The sequence below is a fragment of the Haliotis rubra genome, unplaced genomic scaffold (genome assembly GCF_003918875.1).
Source record: "Haliotis rubra isolate DU_JTF1 unplaced genomic scaffold, ASM391887v1 Scf2286, whole genome shotgun sequence".
NCBI classification, from domain to species: domain Eukaryota; kingdom Metazoa; phylum Mollusca; class Gastropoda; order Lepetellida; family Haliotidae; genus Haliotis; species Haliotis rubra.
The window spans coordinates 2,541-26,191 of NW_025766321.1; the positions used below are offsets into that span (position 1 = coordinate 2,541).

At 40.9% G+C, this 23,651-nt stretch overlaps 1 protein-coding gene across 1 annotated transcript; it reads right to left on the reverse strand.

The window, feature by feature from the left end:
- Positions 1-463: 463 nt before the first annotated feature.
- Positions 464-23,651, reverse strand: LOC124277850. Its single transcript, XM_046713566.1, has 17 exons — positions 23,607-23,651; positions 22,815-22,934; positions 22,020-22,139; positions 8,830-8,958; positions 8,562-8,728; positions 8,074-8,242; positions 7,594-7,746; positions 7,194-7,310; positions 6,841-6,992; positions 6,562-6,651; positions 6,212-6,281; positions 4,023-4,178; positions 3,865-3,912; positions 3,495-3,561; positions 2,501-2,571; positions 2,067-2,157; positions 464-1,229 (listed from the first exon to the last, which is right to left on the reverse strand). The coding sequence occupies exons 2-17, from the start codon at positions 22,828-22,830 to the stop codon at positions 1,058-1,060; spliced, it is 1,788 nt and encodes a 595-aa protein (XP_046569522.1). The 5' UTR covers positions 22,831-22,934; positions 23,607-23,651; the 3' UTR covers positions 464-1,057.

The window sequence follows — 23,651 nt, forward strand, 5'->3', positions numbered from 1 at the left end:
CTTGTGTTCAACCTTTGCTTAGTGTTTAGCGCTGTAAGGTCTCGGTAGTAGATTCCACTATTGTGCAGCTGACAGTAGATTGCACCAATGTGCAATCGATGCGTGCACTTGCTGTTATGGCAGTATATGCACATACTGAGGATTGACTGTGTACGGAATAATTACTTTCGCAACAGCATGAGAGTAGTTTCAAACAGGTCTGTGATACTATTCCAATGTATGAGGAAACATAAAACTATATAGATACGGACTTCTTGTTCACCGTATTTAGCTACCCGTGGAGATCCTGTTTAGAATTGATCTTCAGTATCCCATGCTTGTTGTAAGAGGCGTCTAACGGGATCGGGTGGTCAGGCTCGCTGACTTGGTGCACATGCCATCGTATCCCATTTGTGTCGATCGATGCTCATGCTGTTGATCACTGGATTGTCTGGTCCAGACCCGATTATTTATAGACCGCCGCTATATAGCTGGAATATTGCTGAGTGCGGCGTAAAACTAAACTCACTCACTCACTGTATTTAGCTAGTAGAGTACGTATAGATGGACATTCCTACGGGACCAAGCGAGAGTATTAACAATCACGTTCCACCTAAACCTCGTTTACAGCAAAAAAACGAGGAGATGATGTGTATAAGTTTTATGTTTCCTTATTTATTGACCAACTACTGGACTGACTATCAAACAACCATTCCAATATCATTACATCAATTACAGTTACATTACATTACATTGAAAACATTGATAGGTACTATGCTACTGTGCATCTGTCCGTGCATTACTCTAGAAAGCATGCAGCTCTTCTCTCAAGTCCAACATTCCCGAAACTGCATAGAGGTGTTTGACCAGCAAATATTGGAACATCTGACTACTGAAACTAATCTGAATGGAGATACCCCTGTACTGAGAATGACAACGAATGACAATGGAAACTAGCAGTATTTGATTTCGTTCTTTGTTGTCTAGTGTACATGTATATCTATGTCACAACATTGCAACCTGTGGATGTATTACGAGTACTATGGGATATGGACAATTGCGATGCGTGGACAGCAGACTAGTTAACTTCCTCATACACATGTAATTCTTCATATTCTGGGCTGTGGCGTTCCACAGTAGGGGAGAAGTAATCCCCCGTCGACGAGTCATTACCGTTATTTCTGTAGTGAACTCTATACACAACCCTTCCATCCCGCACATCACTGTGGCTGGTGTTGGTGTTCCTTTTTCTAAGGAATAGATAATCGTCATTGGAATAAAGAACATTTAAAACATATGTTTTTATAAAGAAAAAACATTCCATATTCAGAAAAGAATCTATAAAGCGCGACCCCAAACCATGCTCATAACCATAAGAAACCTCTATGGTCTTGAGTTCGACTCCGACTATATCATGCGTTAATGAGCCATTTTCTAATACTTATGACATCATGTATTCTAGAAAGGCATTGAGTTACCTGTCAGTGAATTTAGTTAAGTCTTATGAGGGTTTTAGCAATATTCCAGCAATATCACAGAATGGGACACCAGAAATGGGCTTCACACATTGTACCCATGTGGTTAATCGAACCAGGGTCTTCAACATGGATTTAGCCACAAGGCTACCCCCGTCGCTCCATGATTGAGAAGAAATGTTGAAATGAATCTTAATTTTATATCTAAATAATATTTTTAGTTGGAAACTCGAACCCAAATTAGCATGTGGATGTTGGCATACTAAGTAAGTGTTGCATACTTAAGCTCGTGGAGTCAGTCACCACCATCTTGGAGATGTGTTTTCCAGACGAGGCATCTGGCGTAAGTGGATATATATTCAATGTGATTGTATGGCGCGAGTACATTACTGTATATTAGCAAGTTTGTTGCACAGGCAACTTAACCATTCAACCAATAAAATGATACTATTCCGAAACTACCAACAGTAGCATACAAAAACGTGTGTAGTGCTTGATCGATGCCATGAGCACATACATCGTGCAGACAATTTTAACTTTTATAATATGTTTTCGTTAACCTTTCGACTGGCAGTTTAGTGGAAGATAACAAAGCTTACTAATATCACTTACTTGGAACACCAAAGCAGGACAGCACCGATGATGATGGCAGCAGCAATAATGGACGTTACCAGCATTGCGACCACGACACTGGTGGTATTATCTGTCAAGATTAATATATGTATGGAGATTTACAATAAATATAAAAATATACAAAGTCAAAATGTAAATAGTTACAAACACGAAATTGCACAAATCCTTTTCAATAAGTTCTTTTACTTCACATGTTCAAAGTCAAAATTATAAATAACTGTAAATAAGGGAAATCCTTTACAATTAGTTCTCCTTTAACCACAAATATTCACATAACAGCTTGCACGTCGTGAACACACTGCTCATGCCAGGAGATTCTTTAAACCCAATTTCAACAACCCAGCTGATTCTTTATCCAGAGTAGTACAATGTCCCTACAGTCTAATGCTCCCCTCAATCGTGGCACTACATACCTTTATCTGTTCGGAAGTCAAATATTGGACTATTCCTGCAACCTTTCTCTGTGCAAACAACAGCAAGGTAACTGTAAAACAAAGAACACCAATGTATGTTTCTATAACTTTCTATGACACACGTGTCTGGGTGTGTACGTGTGTGTGTGCGCGCGTGTGTGTGTCTATGTGTGTATGATCAAAGGCAAAAGTTATTGTGACATACAAAGAACAAACTTTCACTGCCACGGATGATATGCTATTACATAGAGATACAAATGTTTCAAGGTAGAGTAACGACCAAGAAGGACGGCAGATCTGACATACGCAATAATACAAGAGGGGGTTGACAAGTAAGTTCATATGGTTAGCACCGATTGTGTCCACCTTGCAGGCCTAACAGATAAACCTCTGTTGCGGGGGTATGGTACGGGCAGTGGGAATTTGTGGCTGGAACCTATGTCGGACTTGCATGGTTCGAAACTTGATTGTTTTGATGGAAACGTCTCCGTAATTGCCAAATAGTGTTTCTCGTAGAATCGCCTAGCAATGTCACGCTGCGAGGTACCAGTCTGGGGCAAGCGTCTACCTTACTATCTGTCAGTTCCCCCAAGTGGTGGCATGTCGATCCTGGCCCAAGACGATGATTAGATGTGTTGTGTCTGATTTATGCACTTCCTAAGAGTGCATTCAGTGGAAATGACAAGTGTCTGGTTGGTTCAAATTCAAAACATCATTCCCAAGATTACAAATGAAAACAGTCCATGTTACAATAACTTTTGCCTCTGGGTATATTTAACTATGTATGTAAGTATGTATGCATTTATATGCATGTATAACTAGTCATATATTTCATTTGGACAAATTAGAGTTACCTTGTGCCATACCTGTCAAAGCAGAATGACTACTCAAATTATTCATATTTTATTATCAATGAAAATAACATTGTAATTGAGGTAGTTATATTCTGCTGCTTGTACAATTTACATTACTCAATGACAAACGATTTACGTACTAATATACTGTGTCTGGTGCCAGGTGTGTCCTACAGTAGCCAGTCCTACAGTTTTCGAGGAACCCTCCTGAAACTAGGTATGGCAGAATAAACTAGCACCGAAGAAACTTGATAATATGTTTTAAAATCAACAATAATTATTGTTTTCCACATCTGTAGCACCGACGAAACAAATAAAGCACAGTTGTTTTCAGCAAGTTTATATGATAAAGATTTCCATGAAATATAATTCATTAAAATTAATGTTACTTATAGATGACATAACTATCAAGGTATTTGAATGTGTTGGATAAAAAATAGGGACATACACAAAGGGAAGCTTTGGAAAGGGAGGTAAGTCTTGAATTGATAGAGTGGAGAAAATGTTTACCACTACAACACCCGATACTTGGTGCCCTCATATCTCCAGCTTGGTGATCTGAAATATTCGAACATTACAACATTAAACATTGGTTTGCAATGATATATCGTCGGTCTTTAAAACACATGTATAAAATTGTGACAAAACAAATTGCTTATGTTACATACCTGCTACTTCCAGCATTTTCTTGTGAAGTGACATGTACAAGCGACGTTTTGTTATGGGGCCATTCGTACCGTTATTAAAAAAATCAATGTTTAATGTGAACTGAGTGTCGGTGACGACGGGGGATGGTTGTATGCCCTCTGGCCATTTTGGAGGAACTGCAATATAGAAAATAAAAGGCTATGTACGTGTTGCACGTTCAATTCGTCATCACATCAATGTTCTTTAATATGGGTCGAAGAACCTAAGGCGTCAGAAAAGATTGGCAAATGTTTCCAGGTATGAAGCACCAGTGATCAAGATAATGGCCCAAATTGGCCCAAATTCACTGTTTCTATTTTATAACTTTTCAAGTCAGTTATCGATACCTGTGGTTCTGCCTGGACTTTTTCTGAGTTGAACTCTTTCGTGATTAAATGGAAAGAGGTTTGGCAGTTCGATCCACGGCCGCGTAATACAAAAAGACGTTAAAGATGGTACTTGTTGTTACCTACCCTAACGCATTAGAGGATTAAACAAGGTTTTTGATGGCCTGTAGTCATTTTACTGCGTCTGAGTTGGGCATCCATATTAAACATCATATCTCAGTGGACGAGTACTGTAAAATTGACTGACTGTATTGGACCCGACCACTACAACATGCCTGCACAGCACAAGCCACATGCCACAAGCCACAGGCCACAAGCCACAAGCCACAAACAAGACACAGAAGAGTCCATCTTGAAGGTGACGTTGAACTTTATTTCATCTCATCACATCGAAACCTCCGATAGGCTCATCTCCCAAATATGAACTAAAGTACTGTCGGGAATAGACAAAAACTGTTTTTAGGCTGTTACTCTGTATCCCTAAAATTTACACAATTGCAAATAGCATATGTCGAAATAACCCACTTCGGCCTAACTGGGCGTTCAGTGGGATGCGTAATAGGATAGCCAGAAAAGCATGTTTACTCGTAGAATCGGGCAAAACTTAGAAAAAATACGAATAGCTGCTGAAAACAATAGATCAGATTATAGATGGCAATTAGGTCGCTCAGCCAGGTATGACGACGGACAGTCGACTCACTGGCATGAAATGCATGTGCTGCCTACGGCCACAAGGGGTCATCTCAAAGATATTTATGCTTTCTCATGTGTGCTGAATATGTCTCATCAGTTGACTAACATCTTACGTGTCTTTCTGTCATAAAGTTTATGTTGAAATATGTAAAAGAGTATGATACCCATAGAAAAGCTTAAATCAGCCATCGTTTTAAATGTCTCAAAATATATAGGTGGCATGACCACGTGATGATTGACAGGACTGGGTATTATTTGTAAATTGTTACTTGCCAAGTTTAATTCCCCTATATAAAGGATTAACTTATCTCAGCTGATATCTCTATCCTCCAGCCCGACCCCAACCGCCGTCTGTGACACCCGTCCTGACACACCGTTTGAGACGATCCCTCCTACCTGTTTCTTTTTTTAGTGATAGTGAGACTCCATGGTAGCTACATCCTTAATAGTTTCAGTATTAAAGTTATTATTTTTACGTCAGTTATCATCTATAATGAAGCTAAGTTTAATTTTAAAATGAGCATATAAAAAGTGTCCTTTGTAATACAATATCATCGCACACTAATTTGCTGCTTATTTCTGCACTGATCTCTCCTCAGTAAAGTCATTTTTCTACATTTCCTATCTCCCTACCACTTAGAATGCATTTAGGCCGAACTTAGTTTAACAGATATTTCACACTTTCACATATTAACTACTTAAATTGTAGATATAAGTGCGAAAAAACAGGGTTTTTTTCTATTTTCGACAGTACTTTAATGTCACGACTTTAAGGTTTAAAAAAGTTTGATTCAACCTGTTTTTTCAGAGGTAGTAGGGTAGCCTAGTGATTAAAGCGTTCGCTTTTCACGCTGAAGACCTGGGTTCGATTTCCCACATGGGTACAATGTGTGAAGCATATTTATGGTGCCTTCCGCAGTTATGTTGCCTTACTGCTTAAGGCCCAAACTCGCTCACTCACTCACTCACCCACTGTTATATAATATGTAGTTCTTGGTACATACTTCTTGGTCTTCAAGCACAGTGCATCTGAACGCGGCAAAGCAGTTGTAGATAACATAACCATCCACCCACACATTCATGACATACAGTCGTTTGTCTCTGCACTGGAGGAACAATGAAGAACATACCTCCGATAGGTGCACGGCACTCCGATTCTGAGGATACATTGTACAAAGTACCATTGTGACGTACTTGAATCTGCATATGAAACAAGTGTATGTAAACAGTAGCTTGTAATACAGTGCAAAGTTGTTTGAAACATAATTATGGATAGCATATATATCATTCTGTTTTTAGATTAAATTTTTAACAATAAGAAAATTTCACTCAGGACGTGTTATAATTCTCATCATGTCAGTTTCATGTTTTCATTTATTGAAATTAAATTTTGCATAAAGAGAGGACAGAAATAAAATTATAGTTTGAACATATACAGTGTAATAAATTCATGACTGTGTACGACTGGGCATGTCCTCACCTTGAAGGTATATGTCTGACCTGGAGTCACATTAAACACATCTCTGTAGTCCGTACTCGCTCCATCTGCCTTCGATGGAATATTGTGCGCCTGAAATAGGGGCATGAAATATAGTCAAAAGCCGGAAGTGATGACGGAAACATACTTGATGTACCGCAGCTAAATAAGAAAATCAAAATTTGCCCAGTGTCAGTAGTAATTGTTTGTGTTCATTTCAAACGAGAGTGTTATCTACAAGGTATGCTGCTATGTATATAGTTGAACCAGTTATGAACTCACTTCCTTGTTGGCGGTAACTAAATAGCTGGTTATCGTTGAGCCAATGTCTGGTTCTGACCATTGTATTGCCATCTGCCTGTAGTTCCCTGTAGTGCCAGAATGACTGCTGCACACCCCTTCTGCTGTGATGATCTTGATTTCAAGGAAATGAACTGAAAGCAGATATATGTAATTCAAAAGACGTTAAAAACATAAAAACATAAGGGACAACATGCAAATAAAACACAATAACATACAGGCATGCAGTGTCCTAACAAGATGTACAAAACATTATTAATATTTGCAAATATTCAATGATGGGGTTGTTTCTTTCATGTCTATACAATAAGACAATGTCTGTGGTAGCACATTACTTTCCATGCTTGTCGTTCGTTTCTCCATTCCTTGGCCAGCTGTGGTAAAGGCTGACACCCCAATGGTGTACCTCAAGAAAGGACTGACATCTTCTTTTGTGTAGCACACTGATGTTGCTGCAACACGCATGTACATCAAACATTAACTTCATAAATAACAGTTGTATTGAAACATAACCATATCAATGCGCTGTTGTCTAAACATAACCATATTACTTGGCTGTTGTTTAAACGTAAATACACACCAGTTTTTTAACGACTCTCGAGAACTTATTTACCTTAAACAAAGTATGATATAGTATTTTTTCACCACTCAAGATCAAATCAATGTACTGTCAATTGGTATATATACACCGTGATTATCTTTCTTGATGCCGGGGGTTAAGATAAAAAGGCATACCGTTTTTACTGGTTTCTTTCACCACTTTCATGTTGACTTCATCAAATATATCTACACTGTATGTGACAGGCCCTGGGTATGGGTCCGGGGGGGCCCACATTGCACACACGAGGCAGGAGTCGCATGTAGTCAAGCCGTTCACAACGTTGGGAACTTTCAACAGAATCAGATATACAGGTAAAATGAACTAAATACTATACAGTGAAACCGTTAGGTGTATATTGATGTGTCAATGATATTTAGCTTACAGATTCTTCAGTTTGTACTTTTGTAAGGTGAACTTTAAGTGCATACGATTATCATTGAAATTGTCATTACAGAAATAAACGCAACATGCAGCAGATAACGTCCTCATACATTGGAGGAAATTAATAAATGAATACGTAAGCACACGCACGCAGTAAAATGGGGGAAAGAGTCGTAACTTATAACTAGACCAGCAACTGATGAGTAAGTTAGTTATCCTGACACGCCGTATACCTGCTGTATCAGTTCGCTCTGTTACAGTTGCTGGGCGACTGCCTTCAGAGCTTCCATTGTTGCACTTTACCATCGCCACCTTGATCTCATACACGGTGAAGACCTCTAAACCTGTCACGTTGTATTCTATGCGCTTGTCTCTAGGTGGCTCAATGTCTTCAATTTTGCACTGTGAAAAAAGATAATACTTGCCTTTCAGCTGACTACATATTCACTAAACTAATTTCGTTACATCTACGTTCACATTGAAAAGTGTTATCGTCATTAATATTATAAAATATACTTGCGCCAGTCAAATAAGGCTTTGACGAAGTATTTCGTAATCGTATTGCCCTCGTTTTACGATCTTTTACACACAAGTGATTTCTGCAGGTGTATAAGCAATAGATATATAAAATATGAGTTCAGATATTTATTCTGGTTAAATCTCCTTTATATCTGCAAGGGACAACATTAATGTACAAACTTAATGAACAACATTCCCTTACCGCGCTACAGTGTTCCTGTGAAGCATTTCGACGAAGGACAATACACCTTGGAGTAGAGGTATTGACATCAAGCTTGAACTTGTTGTAATCCAAGGGTCCATCAAATGTCACAAGAACTGATGACGATGTCTTACTAGAAGCTTTTAGATTCTCCACGTATCTTGTCTCTGTATAATATATATTTGTATATGTTAAAACAGTAATAGTTCTAGCTTCTTTCTTTAAATTCCCAAATATATGCACACTCTTCTGTGATCACTAGTATTACCTTTTGGCGTACACATCGATCCATTCACCATCCATCCTGGCCTACACTGACAGGTGTAATTAGTCGATACACACACAGCGTTCTCCACACATGAGGTTTGGTTCTCGCAGCTCTCGCCAGGTAAAACTCCTGAAAGCGACACCATGTAATTGTTTTATAGTCAGTTGATTCCAAGTTCACAGAGATTTGGACTGTTAAACCAACATTTTTTTCCTTTTATACTTAACCAGAAACGAGCGCTATCTGCATTATAAGCATAATGTATTCATTTTAGGCTCAAAGGGGTTGTGCGTTTTATTTGTACGAAGTAGAAAACGACGACATTAGCAATATTCAGATGCAATAAGTACTGATGAACTGTCATGTCAACATGCACTACATCATCATTATCATATGCAGCATTATCATGACACCTCAGAGTAACACTACGTCACCCACTGAGATACCTCATAGTAACACTACGTCACCCACAGTAACACCAAAGAGTAACACTACGTCCACCACTGTGACACCTCAGAGTAGCGCTACGTTCACCACTGATGAGATACCTCATAGTAACACTGCGTCACCCACTGTAACACCTCAGAGTAACACTACGTCACCGACTGTAACACCTCAGAGTAACACTACGTCACCCACTGTAACACCTCACAGTAACACTACGTCGACCACTGTAACACCTCAGAGTAACACTACGTCACCCACTGTAACACCTCATAGTAACACTACGTCTACCACTGTGACTCCTCATAGTAACACTACGTCCACCACTGTGACACCTCAGAGTAACACTACGTTCATCACTGTGACATCTCAGACTAACGCTACGTTCACCACTGTGACACCTCAGAGTAACACTACGTCCACCACTGTGACACCACATAGTAACACTACGTCCACCACTGTGACACCTCAGAGTAACACTACGTCCACCACTGTGACACCAAAGAGTAACACTACGTCCACCACTGTGTCACTTCAAAGGAACACCACGTCACCACTGTGACACCTCATAGTAACACTACGTCACCCACAGTAACACCTCAGAGTAACACTACGTCCACCACTGTGACACCTCAGAGTAACGCTACGTTCACCACTGTGACACCTCATAGTAACACTACGTACGTCACGTCCACCACTGTGACACCTCAGAGTAACACTACGTCCACCACTGTGACACCTCAGAGTAACACTACGTCAACCACTGTGACACCTCACAGTAACACTACGTCCACCACTGTGACACCTCAGAGTAACACTACGTCCACCACTGTGACACCTCATAGTAACACTACGTCCACCACTGTGACACCTCATAGTAACACTACGTCCACCACTGTGACACCTCAGAGTAACACTACGTCCACCACTGTGACACCTCAGAGTAACACTACGTCCACCACTGTGACACCTCAGAGTAACACTACGTCCACCACTGTGACACCTCACATAGTAACACTACGTCCACCACTGTGACACCTCAAGAGTAACACTACGTCCACCACTGTGACACCTCAAAGAGTAACACTACGTCCACCACTGTGACACCTCAAAGTAACACCACGTCCACCACTGTGACACCTCAGAGTAACACTACGTCCACCACTGTGACACCTCAGAGTAACGCTACGTCCACCACTGTGACACCCCAGACTAACGCTACGTTCACACCAGTCCACCACTGTGACACCTCAGAGTAACACTACGTCCACCACTGTGACACCTCAGAGTAACACTACGTTCACCACTGTGACACTTAAGAGTAACACTACGTCCACCACTGTCACACTTAACAGTAACACTACGTCCACCACTGTGACACCTCAGAGTAACACTACGTCCACCACTGTGACACCTCAGAGTAACACTACGTCCACCACTGTGACACTCAGAGTAACACTACGTCCACCACTGTGACACCTCAGAGTAACACTACGTCCACCACTGTGACACCTCACATTAACACTACGTCCAGCACTGTAACACCTCACAGTAACACTACGTCCACCACTGTGACACCTCATAGTAACACTACCTTCACCGAATGTGACACCTCAGAGTAACGCTACGTCCACCACTGTGACACCTCAGAGTAACACTACGTCCACCACTGTGACACCTCAGATTAACACTACGTCCACCACTGTGACACCTCAGACTAACGCTACGTCCACCACTGTGACACCTCAGAGTAACACTACGTCCACCACTGTGACACCTCAGTACTAACACTACGTCCACCACTGTGACACCTCAGAGTAACGCTACGTCCAACACTGTGACACCTCAGACTAACGCTACGTTCACCACTGTGACACCTCAGAGTAACACTACGTCCACCACTGTGACACCTCATAGTAACACTACGTCCACCACTGTGACACCTCATAGTAACACTACGTCCAACACTGTGACACCTCAGAGTAATACTACATCCACCACTGTGACACCTCACAGAAACACTACGTCCACCACTGTCACACTTAACAGTAACACTACGTCCACCACTGTGACACCTCAGAGTAACACTACGTCCACCACTGTCACACTTCACACTGTAACACTACGTCCACCACTGTGACACCTCATAGTAACACTACGTCCACCACTGTGACACTTCACAGTAACACTACGTCCACCACTGTGACACTTCACACTAACACTACGTCCACCACTGTGACACCTCAGAGTAACACTACGTCCACCACTGTGACACTTCACAGTAACACTACGTCCACCACTGTGACACCTCACATTAACACTGCGTCAACCACTGTAACACCTCACAGTAACACTACGTCCACCACTGTGACACCTCAGAGTAACACTACGTCCACCACTGTGACACCTCAGAGTAACACTACGTCCACCACTGTGACACCTCAGAGTAACACTACGTCCACCTCTGTGACACCTCACAGTAACGCTACGTACGCCACCACTGTGACACCTCAGAGTAACACTACGTCCACCACTGTGACACCTCAGAGTAACACTACGTCCACCACTGTGACACTTCAAAATAGAACTACGTCCACCACTGTGACACTTCACAGTAACACTACGTCCACCACTGTGACACCTCAGAGTAACACTACGTCCACCACTGTGACACCTCAGAGTAACACTACGTCCACCACTGTGACACCTCACAGTATCACTACGTCCACCACTGTGACACTTCACAGTAACACTACGTCCACCACTGTGACACCTCAGACTAACACTACTTCCACCTCTGCGACACTTCAAAATAGAACTACGTCCACCACTGTGTCACCTCCTAGTAACACTACGTCACCCACTGTGACACCTCATAGTAACGCTACGTTCACCACTGTGACACGTCAGAGTAACTCGACGTTCACCACTGTGACACCTCAGCCAAACGCTACGTCCACCACTTTAACAACTCATACTAACACTACGTCCAAAACTGTGACACCTCATAGTAACACTACGTTCACGAATGTGACACCTCAGATTAACGCTACGTTCACCACCGTGACACCTCAGAGTAACGCTACGTCAACAACAATGACTGCTCACATTAACACTACGTGAACCACTGTAACACCTCACAGTAACACTACGTCCACCACTGTTACGCCTCAGAGTAACACTACGTCCACTAATGTGACACCTCAGAGTAACACTACGTCCACCACTGTGACACCTCAGAGTAACATCACGTCCACTAATGTGAAACCTCAGAGTAACACTACGTCCACCGCTGTGACACCTCAGACTAACACTGCTTCCACCACTCTGACACTTCAAAATAAAACTACGTCCACCACTGTGGCACCTCCTAGTAACACTACGTCCACCACTGTCACACCTCATAGTAACGCTACCTTCACCACTGTGACACCTCCTAGTAACTCTACGTTCACCACTGTGACACCTCAGAGTAACGCTACGTTCACAACTGTGACACCTCAGACTAACGTTACGTCCACCACTGTGACACCTCAGAGTAACACTACGTCCACCACCGTGACACCTCAGAGTAACGCTACGTCAACAACAGTGACACCTCACAGTAACACTACGTGAACCACTGTAACACCTCACAGTAATACTACGTCCACCACTGTTACGCCTCAGAGTAACACTACGTCAACCATTGTGACACCTCAGAGTAACACTACGTCCACTACTGTGACACCTCAGAGTAACACTACGTCCACTAATGTGACACCTCAGACTAACACTACGTCCACTAATGTGACACCTCAGAGTAACACTACGTCCACTAATGTGACACCTCAGAGTAACACTACGTCCACCGCTGTGACACCTCAGACTAACACTGCTTCCACCACTGTGACACTTCAAAATAAAACTACGTCCACCACTGTGGCACCTCCTAGTAACACTACGTTCACCACTGTCACACCTCCTAGTAACTCTACGTTCACCACTGTGACACCTCAGAGTAACACTATATCCACCACTCTGACACATCAGAGAAACACTACGTCCGACGCTGTGACACCTCAGACTAACACTGCTTCCACCACTGTGACACTTCAAAATAAAACTACGTCCACCACTGTGACAACTCATAGTAGCACTACGTCCACCACTGTGACACCTCATAGTAACTCTACGTTCACGAATGTGACACCTCAGATTAACGCTACGTTCACCACTGTGACACTTCACAGTAACACTACATCCACTACTGTGACACCTCACAGAAACACTACGTGAACCACTGTTACGCCTCAGAGTAACACTACGTCAACCATTGTGACACCTCAGAGTAACACTACGTCCACTAATGTGACACCTCAGAGTAACACTACGTCCACTAATGTGACACCTCAGAGTAACACTACGTCCACCACTGTGACACCTCAGAGTAACACTACGTCCACTAATGTGACACCTCAGAGTAACACTACGTCCACCGCTGTGACACCTCAGACTAACACTGCTTCCACCACTGTGACACTTCAAAATAAAACTACGTCCACCACTGTGGCACCTCCTAGTAACACTACGTCCACCACTGTCACACCTCCTAGTAACTCTACGTTCACCACTGTGACACCTCAGAGTAACACTATATCCACCACTCTGACACATCAGAGAAACACTACGTCCGACGCTGTGACACCTCAGACTAACACTGCTTCCACCACTGTGACACTTCAAAATAAAACTACGTCCACCACTGTGACAACTCATAGTAGCACTACGTCCACCACTGTGACACCTCATAGTAACTCTACGTTCACGAATGTGACACCTCAGATTAACGCTACGTTCACCACTGTGACACTTCACAGTAACACTACATCCACTACTGTGACACCTCACAGAAACACTACGTGAACCACTGTAACACCTCACAGTAACACTACGTCCACCACTGTTACGCCTCAGAGTAACACTACGTCAACTCATATATATGAGATAAACAGAAGGGTTTGGCTATTGGTAATATCGGAGCAATATAAGGATGTGCATTCATTTTGAATATTCTACTTTAACAGAAGTGTGTGGGTATTTGTAATATCGGAGGTGTGAGTGAGTTTATCAATATGGCGGCTGTCTGTAAATAATGTAGTCTGGACCAAATAATCTAGTGATCAACAGCATGAGCATCGATCAATGCAATCGGGATACGATGACATGTGTCAACCAATTCCGATGACCATCCGATACCGTTCGTCGCCTCTTACGACAAGCATGAGTTACTGAAGATCAATTCTAACCCGGTTCTTCACGGATCTATATCGGAGGAATGTAAGGTTGTGTCAGTTCTTTTCTTAGTAATACGTTAGATGGAGATGATTAGAAACTTTCAGAGACAAACCGAGGAATCGGTCCAGGATATTTATCGTATTTAATGCAGAGTGATGTGAGGATGTCAATTGTTATAGTGTAGTGACACAGAAGGAAGTAGGAATCCGTGGCGATGTTGGAGAATTACCAGATACATGGTACACGTGCATGCACGACTCACTTGGTATACACTTCATATCCTTCTGGAAGAAATGTTCCAAACACGTGCATGTGTTATTGCTACAAACGGCGTTAACAAGACATTCAGCGCTGTCGTTGCATCCCTGGCCCACATGTGCTCCTGCATGGCGGACAAACGGTAATGACAATCAAAAGTGGCTTTCGTTATTATACCCTGTACACACTGGTCTCTGTGTGTTTGTGTGTGTGCGTGCAATTATGTGTTACTTTACATAATACTTATTAAAACGTGTGTAGGTGTGATTTCCGTCGTGTTAGCGAGAAACAGTGATGATATAAAATATTATGGGGGAATTATATATGGTCGTCAAATCATAAATCTCATTTCCTGTCCAGATATACATAAACGAATATATAACATTGTGTGGTCACATTTACAATGAAAATAATCATTAAAATAACCAAAATAAAGACATTAACTTTTCATAATAGAATGTGTGTTGTGACATTATAGTGATACAGCTGGGTGTGGGTAGTCATGGTAATGTCCCAGTGATACAAGGATGTGTGCTGTGACATTATAGTGATACATCTTGGTGTGGGTAGTCAGGGTAATGTCCGAGTGGTAGAAGAATGTGTGCTGTGATATAGTGATACAGCTGGGTGTGGGTAGTCATGGTAATGTCCGAGTGGTGGAAGGATGTGTGCTGTGACATTATAGTGATACAGCTGGGTGTGGGTAGTCATGGTAATGTCCGAGTGATACAAGGATGTGTGCTGTGATATAGTGATACAGCTTGGTGTGGGTAGTCAGGGTAATGTCCGAGTGGTATAAAGATGTCTGCTGTGATATAGTGATACAGCTGGGTGTGGGTAGTCATGGTAATGTTCGAGTGGTATAAGGATGTGTGTTGTGATGTTATAGTTGTTCTGAAGGCATTTTGGTATTATCACTTGAACTGCTCGCTCAAACGCACTCAGTGCATACTAGGCGTATCGCCCGAACACACCCGGTGAAGTGCACGGGAAAAACGAATATGTTTTGCATATATAAGACGGTGATCAGCGATACACGGCATTCGCTCCTTTCTGCCATTCGGTGCTGTTCTCACTTATAAAAGTTAAGCAACAAGTATTTTTTCCACATATTTTCTTCATGGGTATATGAAGTTATTACTTGGCATATAAGCCATGCAGGAGAACCCTTTACGATTGATGAACTTAAAGCATTTCCCATATTGTTTTTCTGATAACATTGTTAGCACCGCCTGAACGCAACCACCCTCAAAACTCACATGCAAAATGCATGGAAAACATGTGCTATACACGTCGCACATGCGTTCTGATTGCGTTAAAACTGCCAGCAACGACAAATTGTTGACAGTAACATTTGAGAAATGGCTAGGCGTCACTTGACACCAATTGAAGTTGCTCAAATTGTTGGAATGGTGCAGGGGGGTCAGACCCAGAGTGCTGTTGCCAACCATTTCAATGTTCATCGAAGCGTCATCTCCAGAGCGATCACTCGTCACCAACAGACCGGATTGATGACTGAGAGACCACGCTCAGGTCGTCCAAGGGTGACAACTCCCAGAGAGGACCGATACTTGGCCACCCTAGCCCGGCGGAACAGGTTCACCACAGCCAGATCTCTCCAGAATGACCTCCAGAGAGTTGCTGGGAACAGAATCTCCACACAGACAGTGAGGAACAGACTCCATGCTGAAGGTCTCAGGTCCCGAAGACCAGTGCAACGTATCCCACTGCCTGCACACCATCGTCAACAGAGACTGAATTGGGCTAACCAACGACGTAACTGGAGAGTCAATCGCTGGCGTAATGTTCTCTTCACAGATGAGTCAAGATTCTGTCTGGACTTCAATGATGGTAGGGCTCGTGTGTGGAGAAACCGTAACGAACGATACGCCAACTGTACGATTGCTGAACATGATCAGTATGGAGGTGGGAGTTTGATGATCTGGGCAGGAATCCAAGTTGGACGACGAACTGATCTTGTGGTCATCAGACGAGGTACCATGACAGGTGTGAGGTACCGAGACGAAATTGTCACACCTGTGATCATTCCGTGGGCTCAGCAAGCAGGTCCTAACTTCATCTTCATGGATGACAATGCCCGTCCACATCGAGCAAGAGTTGTCACTGATGTTCTTCAGACCAACAACATCACCCATATGGACTGGCCTGCAAGGTCTCCTGACCTGAATCCTATTGAACATGCTTGGGACATCCTCGGAAGGCGTGTGTACGGCCTCCACGTTCGTCCTCAGACTCTGGATCAGCTTGAACAGGCATTGCGGAGAGAATGGCAGAACATTCCACAACAGACTCTAGACAGACTCATCTGGTCAATGCCTAGACGTCTTGAAGCGTGTATTCAGGTCAATGGTGGCCATACACGTTATTAAACTTTGGATCAGTGCTCAAAACTGACAGTAAAAGTGTTTTCAGACATTTTCATACCCTGATGCAAACACATTTTGCACGGCTTTTTCAGTGACACTGATTTTTTGATGATTTGCAAGTCAGTTATTGTTCAATGAATTTTGATTTCTTTGTTGGAAAAGTGTGTGGATATGCTTTATCGTTTTATTTTTTGTTATGTTTGATTCAGTTGTAATGATCATGAGTAAAGGCATATGTAATGTGACCAAAAATACACTTGTTGCTTAATTTTTGTGAGGAGTATAGTTATACGGTAGTGACAAGGTACGATAGGAGTAGTCAGGGTACTATCCGAGTGATATAAATATGTGTGTGATAATGCAGTGAAACAGTAATGTCGGTAATGATGGTGATGTGGCAGTAGTTACGAAATACCACATATAAGGCCTATTCCCGATGTGCTCACGGTATGTGTCAGAGTAGATAGAGATAGATTCTGATGATAGAGATGAAATGTGGAAATGTCTTAGGAATAGGGGTCTTAAAGGAAAAATGTTTGATTTATCAGGTCAGTGTAAAATCTTGTGATCATACATGTAGTGAATATTTTGATTGCCCTACTGGTGTACGAGAAGGTTGTGCCCTAAGCCCCATACTTTTCTCATTCTTTATCAACGAACTTTATTTTGATATTATGCAAGCTGGTAGACATGGCATCCAATTATTTCCTGATCTAGTTGAACTTTTTATCTTCCTTGTTTGCCGACGATGTGATCCTTATATCAAGTACTGGTATTGGTCTTCAGAGACAAATAGATACACTTTCATCTTATTCAGACAACTGGCGACTTGGTGTTAATCTTGAAAAGACCAAAGTTCTTGTATTCCGTAAGGGTGGCAGCTGAAGAAAAGTGGCATTTTAAATGTGAACGTATGACTGTTGTTAACGAATATAAATATCTAGGGATACTGTTTACATATACACTGGTAATTAGAGGAAAAGGGGCCCTACTTCAATTGTTCTTCAATTATACAAAAGTTGGGGGTTTTGGACCCAGTATATTTTTCAAATTGTTTGATTCCAAAGTACAGCCTATTCTTCTTTATGGGTCTGAAATTTGGGGCTACAAGGAATATTATGTCATTGAAAAGGTTCACCTTCTTGCTTGTACTTGTAAAAGGTTATTAAATGTTGGTATGTCTGCCCCTAATAATATGGTGTACGGTGATATGCGGGAGATTTCCTTTGTACATAATTTTTTACTCTCGCTGTTTGAAGTATTGGTGTAAAGCAGTGAATATGCCAGAACTTCGTCCGCAATATAAAAAGCCCTACAGTATGATTGTCAATCTTGATAATATTGGTAAAAATACTTGGGCAACCCGTATTCGTAATCTTTTGTTTAGATACGGCTTTCGATTTGTTTGGTTATCCCAAACGGTAGGTGATGTTAATGCATTTATCAAACATTTCCGTACCAGGGCTATCGATATCTTTAAACAAGACTGGCATTCATCTCTACGTGAAAGTGCAAGATATGATTGTTATCGTGAATTGAAATCTTTATTTGAACCTGAGTCGTATCTATACAGCTTACGTAGTAAAAATCTTCGTAATGAGACTAGGCCTAAATGATCTATCTATCAATCAAGGACGATATTTAATCTGTCCAATATTGTAGAGAATGAATTACACTTTTTATTTCTTTGTCCTGTATATAATGTTTTAAGACAAATTTATTTTCCACAATGGCTACATGTTTTCCTGTAAAACATCCCTATTACAATATAAGGTAGCTCTATTTATTTATCATGCGCTTGTATTGAAAAGAGATTTACTGTAACGTGTGTGTCGTATGTTGTATATGTTGTACATATTATACATGTTTATTTTGTATATGGGCCAATGGCCTTCATGCAATAAACTGATTGAGTAGCTGATACATACAAATGTTTGCACATCGGTTTGTCGATTCACACCTGAATGAACCGTAAGAACCGTAATAACAGTGCCCAATATATCAATATACCAAATGCATAAAACAATACACATTCAATCCTTGTGATAATATTTGCAATAGATTCATCAAAAATATTCGTAAAAATATATCAATATAAATGACAGAAATTACGAGATAAATAAACATTCCAGGGAAGGAAGGACTTATATATTAACAAACAGGGACTGGGTCTGACCGATACAAATACAGATAAAGTCAGTTGATGATCACAAGGATATGGAAGTGAATCAGGTGGTTGTGGAAGGCATATTTATATTGGGTGTAGTAAAGGGATGTGCACTGTGATAGTTAGGCTTAAGAGAAAGGTGTTGCTATTCAGTGCATTCCAATATTTATGATAAACAGGAGTGTGTGGGTATTGGTAATGTCGGAGCAATATAAGGATGTGCAATGTGAGGATGTACACTATGGTGCTGCAGTGACACTGAAGGAAGCAGGAATCCGTGGTGATGTGGAGGTATTGCCAGATACACGGTATAGGTGCATGCATGACTCACTTGGTGTACACTTCATATCCTGTTGGAAGAAATCTTCCAGACACGTGCATGTGTTATTGCTACAATCAGCGTTAACAACACATTCGGATCTGCTGGTGCATGTTTCGCCCACCTGTCGTCCTATAAGACGAACATACGGTAAAGACAATGAGAAAAGGTTATCGTTCTTACACCTTATTCTATGAGCGTGCGCGCGCAATTGTCACTTTATAAACCAGAGCAATCATTGGTTACTTTACAAACCAGTTATTTAAACGTGTGTTTTTTTTCCGTCGTGTTCATCGGGATAAAATCATGATGTAAAATAACATTAGTCAATTGAATAATTGGACATATAAAATCACTTGTACCTGTCCAGACAAATAAACAAAATACAAGAATATATAATTTCGTATGGCTAGTACAATGCTCACATTCGCAATGAAACCGATCGTTAAAACTTATAAATGTTAAAGCGTTTATACTTTTTATATTAAGTCGCTTAATCAGTGAAGTGTGTTAGAAATTAGAGTGAGTGAGTGAGTTTAGTTTTACACCGCTTTTAGCAATATTCCAACAATATCACGGCGGGGGACTCCAGAAACAGGCTTAACACATTGTATCCATATGGGGAATCGAACCCGGGTCTTCGGCGTGACGAGCGAACACCTTTAATCACTAAATTACCCCACCGCCCCGTTAGAAATTAGAACACGTTAGTCTACCTCTACCGGTTTCCCTTACAAAGGGAATGACTTACTGTCATCACATTGTTGATCCTTCTGATAGTATTCTTCAGGGCATGTACATACTGAGTCATTACACGTGGAAGGCGTCATACATTGCTTTTCATTTGTACAATTGCTGCCAACTGGTTTTGCTTTGAACAAACATAAACGACAAGTCGAACATTTAGAAGTTTATCATTGAATTTATGTTCTAAATAATCAGAATTTAGGTAATCATTAAAGCGCGGGCAAATAATGGCATTTGTCAAGAGTTAGTAATAAATGGGTGTCGTTTACACAAAGCATTCTGTTACAGAGGACATTGAATAGGTATTGATCTCTATATGCCAGGGGTTTTATGATATTAACATACATGCAGTGGGTGAAGGGTGTGGTTATTAAGAGTAATATCGGGGTGACATAAGGATGTGCATTCTAATATTTCTGATAAGCAAAATGATGCGAGTAATGATAATATCGTGGCAATACAATGATGTGCATTTTAATATTTTTACTTTAACAGAAGTATTTGGCTATTAGTAATATCGTAGCAATATAAGGATGTGCATTTTTATATTCTACTTTAATTGAAGTGTGTGGGTATTGGTAATATGGGAGCAATATAAAGACGTGCGAATTCTTTTCTTAGTGATACGATAGGTGGAGATGGTTAAATGTTTTAGAGACAAACCGATTAATCTCCAAGGTATTTATCTTATTTAATGTAGAGTAATTTAAGAAGTGCATTGTTATATTGAAGTGACACAGAAGGGAGTAGGATGTGGGAGAATTACCAGATACATGATACATGTGCGTGCAAGACTCACTTGGTATACACTTCATATCCTGTTGGAAGAAATCTTCCAGACACGTGCATGTGTTATTGCTACAATCAGCGTTAACAACACATTCGGATCTGCTGGTGCATCTTTCGCCCACCTGTCGTCCTATATGACGAACATACGGTTAAGACAATGAGAAAAGTTAATAGTCCTTATACCCTGTACATTCTACTGAACACACGTGTGAGCGTGCGCGCGCTACTGTCACTTTATAAACCAAGAGCAATCATTGTTTAAACGTGTTTTTCTATTCTTCCTGTTCATCGAGATACAATTATGATATAAAATAACATAAGTAAATTGTATAATTGGACAAACAAACTCACTTGTACCTATTTAGACAAATAGACAAAATGCATGAATACATAACATTGTATGGCTAGTACAATGCTTACATTCGCAATGAAACCAATTTTATTAACCAACCATTGTAAAAGCCTTTAACACTTTTATATTAAGTTGCTTAATCAGTGCAGTGTGTGAGAAATTAGAGTGAGTGAGTTTAATTTTACACCGCTTTTAGCAATATACCAACAATATCACGGCGGGGGACTCCAGAAACAGGCTTCACATATTGTACCCATGTGGGGAATCGAACTGGGGTCTTCGGCGAGACGAGCAAACGCTTTAACCACTAGGCTACCCCACTGGCCCGTTAGAAAGTAATACATGCTTGTGTACGTCTACAGTTTTCCTGCGCAGTGGCAATGACTTATTTAAAATTTAGAATACGTTTGTCTACCTCTACGGTTTTCCCTTACAGAGGCAATGACTTACTCTTTTCACATTGTTGATCCTTCTGGTAGTATTCTTCAGGGCATGTACATACTGAGTCATTACACGTGGAAGGCGTCATACATTGCTTTTCATTTGTACAATTGCTGCCAACTGGTATTGCTTTGAACAAACATAAACGACAAGTCGCACATTATGAAGTTTATCATTGAATTTATGTTCTAAATAATCAGAATTTAGGTAATCATTAAAGCGCGGGCAAATAATGGCATTTGTCAAGAGTTAGTAATAAATGGGTGTCGTTTACACAAAGCATTCTGTTACAGAGGACATTGAATAGGTATTGATCTCTATATGCCAGGGGTTTTATGATATTAACATACATGCAGTGGGTGAAGGGTGTGGTTATTAAGAGTAATATCGGGGTGACATAAGGATGTGCATTCTAATATTTCTGATAAGCAAAATGATGCGAGTAATGATAATATCGTGGCAATACAATGATGTGCATTTTAATATTTTACTTTAACAGAAGTATTTGGCTATTAGTAATATCGTAGCAATATAAGGATGTGCATTTTATATTCTACTTTAACAGAAGTGTGTGGGAATTGGTAATATGGGAGCAATATAAAGACGTGCGAATTCTTTTCTTAGTGATACGATAGGTGGAGATGGTTAAATGTTTTAGAGACAAACCGATTAATCTCTCCAAGGTATTTATCTTATTTAATGTAGAGTAATTTAAGAAGTGCATTGTTATATTGAAGTGACACAGAAGGGAGTAGGATGTGGGAGAATTACCAGATACATGATACATGTGCGTGCAAGACTCACTTGGTATACACTTCATATCCTGTTGGAAGAAATCTTCCAGACACGTGCATGTGTTATTGCTACAATCAGCGTTAACAACACATTCGGATCTGCTGGTGCATCTTTCGCCCACCTGTCGTCCTATATGACGAACATACGGTTAAGACAATGAGAAAAGTTAATAGTCCTTATACCCTGTACATTCTACTGAACACACGTGTGAGCGTGCGCGCGCTACTGTCACTTTATAAACCAGAGCAATTATTGTTTAAACGTGTTTTTCTATTCTTCCTGTTCATCGAGATACAATTATGATATAAAATAACATAAGTAAATTGTATAATTGGACAAACAAACTCACTTGTACCTATTTAGACAAATAGACAAAATGCATGAATACATAACATTGTATGGCTAGTACAATGCTTACATTCGCAATGAAACCAATTTTATTAACCAACCATTGTAAAAGCCTTTAACACTTTTTATATTAAGTTGCTTAATCAGTGCAGTGTGTGAGAAATTAGAGTGAGTGAGTTTAATTTTACACCGCTTTTAGCAATATACCAACAATATCACGGCGGGGGACTCCAGAAACAGGCTTCACATATTGTACCCATGTGGGGAATCGAACTGGGGTCTTCGGCGAGACGAGCAAACGCTTTAACCACTAGGCTACCCCACTGGCCCGTTAGAAAGTAATACATGCTTGTGTACGTCCACAGTTTTCCTGCGCAGTGGCAATGACTTATTTAAAATTTAGAATACGTTTGTCTACCTCTACGGTTTTCCCTTACAGAGGCAATGACTTACTCTTTTCACATTGTTGATCCTTCTGGTAGTATTCTTCAGGGCATG